General features: G+C 41.6%; 1 protein-coding gene across 4 annotated transcripts in view; it reads right to left on the reverse strand.

Annotated features, from left to right (window-relative positions):
* BANP (BTG3 associated nuclear protein) overlaps nucleotides 1-7,832 on the reverse strand; it is a 263,702-nt gene that overhangs the window by 141,329 nt on the left and 114,541 nt on the right. For all 4 annotated transcript variants that reach the window (XM_019505415.1, XM_019505413.1, XM_019505412.1 and 1 more), the window contains one exon: nucleotides 3,114-3,281. In XM_019505415.1, the coding sequence (XP_019360960.1) occupies nucleotides 3,114-3,281 (168 nt within the window). The remainder of the gene's footprint in view (nucleotides 1-3,113; nucleotides 3,282-7,832) is intronic.

Genomic DNA, 7,832 nt, shown 5'->3' on the forward strand with positions numbered 1-7,832 from the left:
AGGTAGGGCATACCCAATACCTTGTAGTCAGACAATGGGACACAATATACAGCCGAGGAATTAAAAATACTTAGCATGTCATTTAGGCAAGCACAGAACAAAATTCTGAACCACATGCTAGTCTAAGCAGGTGCATCGCAATTCAGCAACTCCGGCAGACCAAAGTAAGAGAAATGGAAAAGTGAGAGAAGGGTATTTGTTGAGAAAAACTTGCCCTGCATCCTAGAAAGCTGAGTCTGAAAAATGGGCTACCAGAACACACATGCTAATCCTACCCACTGTGGCAAACGACAGAGGAAGAGACAGTTTCTCAAGTAGCTGAAGTCCAGACCGTTCAAGGCTCACCTTAAATTGCCCCCTGAAACAAATGCTACCATAAAAACTGTCTGGGTTCATATGTAACACTTTAAAAAGCCATATTTGACAGCTATGTTGTCATAACAGTGAAATACAGATCTCCGTTACTTCAGAGTTTGTGAAATATTACTTATTTTCCCTACTAGCTGGCAGTGGGAATTTTGCTATATCCATTATACGGTATATATAATAAGTAACAGATGCCTATGAATTATGGTGCTATAATTCCACTGAGGGGTTCCAGGGATGTCAAACCACAAAAGCAAAGCCTGAGTAGTTTGTGTTGTTACCTGAACATGGAGATGGAATTACAGGCTTGTCATCCAAAAGCTGCCCTTTTTTAAATAGTGCATGAATCCAATTTTATTTGTTTTTTTAAGTTTTTCCTCTCCCTTCCCCATACTCTCACAGTGCCTTCCTTCCTGCTCTCCTCCTGCCTCTTCCTCTCTCCTCGGATGGCTACTGGAGAAGCTGCAGGTGAAACACTCCTGCTCCCAGCTGTTCCTGGCATGCTACAAGCGTTCTCCGAGCAGCGGATCCTGACAAGAGAAAGCTAACGGTGTCTGCTGCTTTACGCTAACAGCATCTTCGTCGTTCCTGTGCGTGAACATACTTGTGGATTCACACAATCCCTTCAAACACTCCCAGGAAATGGTGTTGACCATGTTATGAATATAAACAGTATCTTAAAGAAAACATTAAACACAAGCTCTGAAACCTCAGGAATGCTCTCCTCCACACCTATCAAAGGTGGCCACCACCATCATCATTGGTGGTCTGCATCTTGACCGGGAGGTTCGTATCCCCCTTGCAAACTTAACAGCAAGATGTCTCAGTAGACCTTTATGACATTCAGGAACAAAAGATGTCTTCTAAAGATGCAATGGAATGAGAGATGTGTGGTTTTTAGTTTTAGGAGGATACTACAGCCTTTTGAGTTGACACGGAGGCCTTCAGAACACAAGAATACCCTCAGCCTCCATCTACAGGCTGCATATTTCAATGCTGCTCCCTTTTTCAAACAGCAGGAAAACTATTCATTTCCATAAGAAAGTGCAACACTAGTTAATATGTATGTGCTAATAATTATGTGACTCTAAAATCCACAAATGCATTTTTTAAGGAAAATATATTCCTACGAGTCAAAATAAACTTCCATCAATAAATATGGCTTATGGTTATCATTATGCCAATTAATTGCTTTAATTTGAGAATTTTGGATTTGATTCTCAGTTTCAGTACATAAAATTTTCCATTGAAAGCAGATTTTGGCATTCCTTGTATAAGATACAGTGGTTAGTGTTAACATGCAACCAAAAACTTTATGCAGGCAAATAAACTTACTTCCTCCTCTTTGGGCTTACTTCCAACCCCCTGCTTTTAATATATGATGTACAAAAGTCCCACAACACTTCTTTCAATATAAACCAGGAGCCAGAAATGCCCATGAGAGCATTTCTTAGGTCAATACTTTTCACTTTATTATTATTCATGCCTATACCTATATGGAAATATAGAATCACCTACTTCATTTTTAACGATGCATGCATTTCTTTAGGGGAAAATATTTTGCAAACAAAATCAAGCATGTCCTAACAAATGGTATGAATACATAATGAAAGAGAGATTTGCTTTTACTGGATTCTTATTATAAACTTTAATTGCAGATAAATATTAAACTTCTCTGTTGAACAGCTTAACAACTTCATGACTGCCTGGTATAACACACCCAATATCATGAAGTTGCACATAACTTTTATTAACAAGTGGGCTGTGAATAGTACAGCCAAAATATTTGGTTGGGATGGAAAAGACAGCCCAAATTGAATTTATTTGAAGAAAAGTTGAAACATATATACTTACCAAGTGAAACCATTATATCTTACCCATTGAAACATTCTAATTGTCATTTTAGAGCAAGAAAATATTTACTGGATATTTCTTCCTTTTTCCCACTCCTATCCACTGCCAGAGACACCTACATGCTCTCCCTCTCTTGAGGTCTGTCTACACTGCAGTCAAAAGGGTAACTTCAGAAAATAAGTACAGACTTAAAGCTAGCTGACTTAAGCTATTTTCAGTACAGGAGAAGCAGCACAGCTCAAGCTGCCGTGGCTTCAGCAAGGGTTTAACAAGCCCATCAGGGACTCTGGATTCATATTTGGGGGGCTCACCTGCAATGACACCTGTGCAGCCCTGGCTGATATCTAAGCTAAGCACAGCACAGATCTGTCTGCACATCACATCTGTGGCTGCATTGCAGACGTACCCCTCCTTGCCTCACATGCACACATGCATGCTGCATCTATTTGTCAATGGTAAACCTCACTTGCAAGAAAAGCTGCAGGTGAAATTCAATCACCTAAAATGTCACCATTTCTCTGTGTATACTAATTATACATTTGTGACATCTTTGCATGAGCCTGTTGTGACTGCCACCTGACTGAGACTAACTCTATTCCTGAGGGTTTTAAAAGACAAACGTGGTGGGCATGCTACTGCAGCCAGGACAGTCCAGAAAATATGAAGCTTGGATTTTGTTGGTGATCTCTTTTACTGGCCTAACTGTATAGTTAGCAGATGTGTTTCGGGCACAAAGTACCCTTCTTCTGAAGGAAAGCCTGTCTAACTTGTCCCCCAACTACACAGTTGGTCCCCTCAAAAAATGTATCAGCCAAGAAATCCTCACCTCTCAAAAGACAAATGAAACGTTTTGGGTAGACCCTTCCATGCCATCATTCTGATTTTTCTTTTACCTGAGCCACTATATGATGACGAGGAAGGTGTTCGTCGTGAAAAACTTTTCACCGCAAGACTCTGGCCACGCTGTTTCCGCCGCCAAGCAGTCCGGCATTTGGAGTCTATGCTCTGCTTGATCCGGTACCAGTCAGACTCTGAGATTCCAAATTTATAGAAAAGGTGGCCTGCAATTAGAAAGACAAAAAAGGGTAGACCAAAATAGAAATCTACATTCTGTGTAAAATACACTGATCAACCATGCAACTACAAAGACTGCCATGCATTGCAGAGCAAGAAAACATCTACATGAAAACACTCCTGTAGACAAATGCTCAAAGCTACCTTGAGGAATAGGGGACAATCTCTGGGAGAGATTTTCAGAACTAGAGCTGTGTGCAAGCACTACAACTGCATGTGCAACCAAAGTAAATGCCCACATGCAAACAACCAATGGTGCATCCAACTGACAAAGGATACACAATTTCCTTACTGACTTGCACATTGTACCATCAGGTTTGAGATGCAATGTTGACAGTCTGCTAGATCAGCTGCCCCCTTGCCAACTATGCTTATTAGCTACAATTATAGAAATCTGATGACAACTGAAAGCCCGGGCTAATTTCTGCTGTGAAAAACCCTCTAGGGTCCCTCTGATGATTCCTCAAAATCCCACAAAAATGAATTACAGGGTGCATAATGACAGTGATATAAAGTCAGTTTTCTAATACAGTTGTTTCAGTAAACTATATTACAGTAAAACCCAGATCCTTCATAGGGTAAAGTTCCCTTACCCCACAAAGAGAAGAAGATTGGTGAACTAGCCAGGCACTGTGTGCACATAAACAGTGGTGAAGAACTGCTTAAGTGAGCCAGATGTTTGCTGCAGCTTTTATTTCAAAGGACCCAATTTTCTAATCTGGAGACCACCGCAGTGATCCAAGTCAGTGGAGAAGCAATGCCTTTGAAGAGAAAAGCTGCAGCAATTGGCTGAGCAACTCGTTCTTAATTCAGCAACCCACTGTTAATTACACAGATAATTGTAAATCATCTCAATCACACACAAAAAAATCCAGGTTCTGCTACAGCTTCCCCATTCAGCATAGAAACAGTTGTATGAATTGCGTGGCATGAAGATTGTGCACTGAAGTGCACATGGTTTGGGTTGTGTTGCAAACTCAGGCTAGGTTCTCTAAGGCTTCAAAGTTTTGCAGTAAACACGGACCTAGTTACAAGTGAAACAGGAGAAGCAAGCAGAAAACATAGGGCTGTGTTTCAAGCATGCTTGGAACAATTGGTTTCAACATCTAGGACATTATGGTTAAAAATAATGGGAAAGAAATAACTTGAACATTTTTACAAGTTCCCAGCACATGGTTGCCAACTTTCATGTTTCTACTGCAGTCTTGCAAAGATTTTTTTTTCTTAAAGCTCCAGTTGCTGGAGTCATCTGATTTTATGTTAAACCTCAGATTTCTCGAAAAGATAAGACATTTCTAGCCCTCAGGGTTGAAGAAAAAGCCCTGAAAGACTAAACTATAAAATTTCAACAACCAGAAGGAAAATAAAATTAACCCAACATTAATTTATTTTAGAACCTCATTATTTCAAAGCCCACCTCAGAATGATTGAGACAGGTTTTGGTGCAGTAATGACAACCTACCTTACAAAACATCCACAATGTGTGATTAATTCCACTGCCAGAAAATGGGATGGGGTGTTTTGCTATAGCCACTCAAAAGGCCCAGCAACCTGGAACTAACCCAAATTGTCTCTCCTTACTATGAGGATACACTTATGTCCTAGAAGCAAAAGAGTTTTATTTAAAATGATAGGGCACTCTTAAGTGTTTGCCACTCCTGTTACCTAGCAGCTTGCTTGCAGGACTTTTCTAAACGAAAAGGTCTCTTCTCCACAGCCTGTTAATCAAGCCTATTTTAAAGGCCTAATCCAACAAAGCACTTAAACATCTGCTTAAATTTAAGAGAGGCTGATTTGTCCCACTGCTGTCATGTATGATCCCCTACTTGAAGTCAAACATTCTTAAAGTACTTTGATGGATGGGGACCTAACAGGGGTAAAATTCCAGATTCAAGTACAAGCTGCAAACCCTAACATTTGCTGCTTTTCTTTAATACTTTCCGTTCTATTCCTTTTGAATAATTTAAATTCATTTCAAATTTCATTAATTCATCTACATCTCTTACTACTTTTTATGCATACAGAGTATTTAATCTATTTGATGTATGGTGCTCATTAAGCCATTGCCATCTTTCTAAAGCTGGCTCCATTTGTTAACACTCTTAAGTTATCTTATAGTTTCAGATGTTAGGGGCTGGAAGGGCCCTTACGGATCATCGGGTCCAGCCCCCTGCACTTGGGCAGGCATGTTGTATATTTGCTTGTTTTGCAGATTTCCCTTTGAACTAAGACAACATAACTAAGGAGAGGAAAACACTGGCATCAAAGAATTTCAGACTGAAGCATTGCAAAGGCCCTGGAGTTCTCACTGGCAACTAATAGCAAGCAAATATGCTATGTAGAGATTATTTTACAACTACTACATTATGCCTTAAGAAAAGGGCAGAAAATTCACTGAAATTATTATCTGTTGCTGTGTAATACTTTCCTTTCCGTAGGTGTCAGCAAAATGAAAGCACATACTGTACTGTAAATACCAAGACCACATTTCTCTGAACTTAATCTACTCCCCTACAAACTAATATGCAGTATTCAGAAAAATAGATTTATAAGTTTTTGCAATAACGTTCAGTAAAAGTGGTTGTTTCAACTCTTTAGATTCATCCGAGCCCTCAGTCTATGCAGAAAACTTAAGCCTTTGTAGAGAAGATATGCTGTCTTATGCTGAAGTTGCCAGCCATTCTTTTACTTGAGGGGTGGGCAAAATATGGCCTGTGAGCCAGATTCGACCCATCAGTTGATTGTACCTGGCCTGTGGATGTTCCTGAAGCACTCTGCATGGGACTGAGCCCTACCTGCTACTGCCTGGAACAGCCCGTCCCATACCCGCTGATGGCCCTGGCCCCAGCCCAGGCAGTACACACACCTTTCCAGCATGGCTGCTCTCTCTGCTGCTGCAGCCACCCGGCTACTGCTCAGCGCTCTCACCTCCAGCGGCTCTTCCTCCACGTCCTCCTCCTGCAAGCTCCAGGCAGCAGGTAGTACGGAGAAGTGGCAGCATGAGGGAAGCAGCAGCCAGGTTACTCCTGCCCCAGCATGTGGGGCTCCAGCTCCAGCTGCCTTCCACCCATTCTGCCTGCCCTGTGCAATGAGCACTGGCTGGGCAGGGCCATCGGTAGGTAGGAACACAGTACAGACTGCCCCGGGCAGAAGCAGGTAGGGCTCGGTCCCACGCAGAGCACTGCGGGGGCAGCCACGGGTCAAATGTACCTGCCCCAGCACCGCACTCCCCAAGCGAGCGCTGCTGCTTGCACTCCCTGCCCTCCCTTCCACCCTGGCCTGGCTCCCGGGACCAAGCGTGCAGGCAGCCACCCACACACATGAACACACCCAACCCCTCTGCCCACCTACCCCACCTTCCCACCCCTCCAAACACACATGTACAAGACTTTATTTTGAGCTATTCTGCAATTGCCTCTATATATATTATTCTAAAAAACATAAATCAGGACCAAAATTAGTTTTTGAAAAAATTAAAATATGTTACAGTAGATATTTGATTTTTAGTATGATTTTTTTTTTTAGCTATAATTTGTTAAAATTATATTTTCTGAAACATTCTGTGTGCGCAGCCAGCCCTCGACACCTCATCAAAATTCATTAAGTGGCCCACCAGCTGAAATAACTGTTCTGACCACTGGATCTGCAAATAATCCTCTTCTGTAGCTACAGGTATCCACAAAAATACATTTTATATGCAGTAGAGAGTTGATTATCTAGAAAATCAATTAAGCAGAAAGTGTGCTTTTTTTGCATTTTGCACATAGTCTCTCGAGAGGTAAGACAAAACAATGCAGACAATAGAAAAGGAACTTGAGATTAAGAAAAGGGTACAATTGGTGTTGGCAGTATAATACAGCAGGGCAAGGTAAAATATGACACCTTATTCAAGCAGGAATTGAAAAGCTATAAACTATTGGCAGCAAGGTCATCAACAGTGGCAGTGCTCTGTTCATAAGACAAAAATTAGCATGTAGGAACAGATGCTGACTACTGAGGTTATCATTAAAGATGCTCAGGAATGTCCTGATGAAGAGTGAAACATCTCTCTCAAGACAATTTTTAATGTTTACCTACATACTGCATGCGCCTTCCCCTCCAACCCCCCCACAAAAATAATCAGCCCTCCAAAATAGAGAGGCATTTCTTAAGCAGAAAAGCCGATGCTCTTTCTTCACTGGAATAGAAGCATGGAGGAACAGAAAAATGGAGACATGTGCAACGAATGCTAACAGAAGCATGTAATGACTGCTGCTTCTCCAGGCCAACAAGCAGCAAGGGTGGACGCAGTTTAACCCTCCCACAGCTCTGCCCAATTGACAGAAATTTTTAGCTGAAATGGCTGTGAAAGGGTTAAACCCATAGCTTTTGCCTGAGGCAACCAGGCAAGGTATGCAGACAGCTCTGGACCATGCCCCTGGAAAAGTCTTTTTTTTCTCTCTTTACGTTCTGCCTTCCAAAAAACAAGGTGCATGTCATATTTGGGGTTGTGTGGTATGTGAGAAAATATGGTGAAAAGTCTTTGCACAGATAAGAAC

This window comes from Gavialis gangeticus, unplaced genomic scaffold (genome assembly GCF_001723915.1).
Source record: "Gavialis gangeticus isolate Ggan-Ray unplaced genomic scaffold, GavGan_comp1, whole genome shotgun sequence".
NCBI lineage: Eukaryota > Metazoa > Chordata > Crocodylia > Gavialidae > Gavialis > Gavialis gangeticus.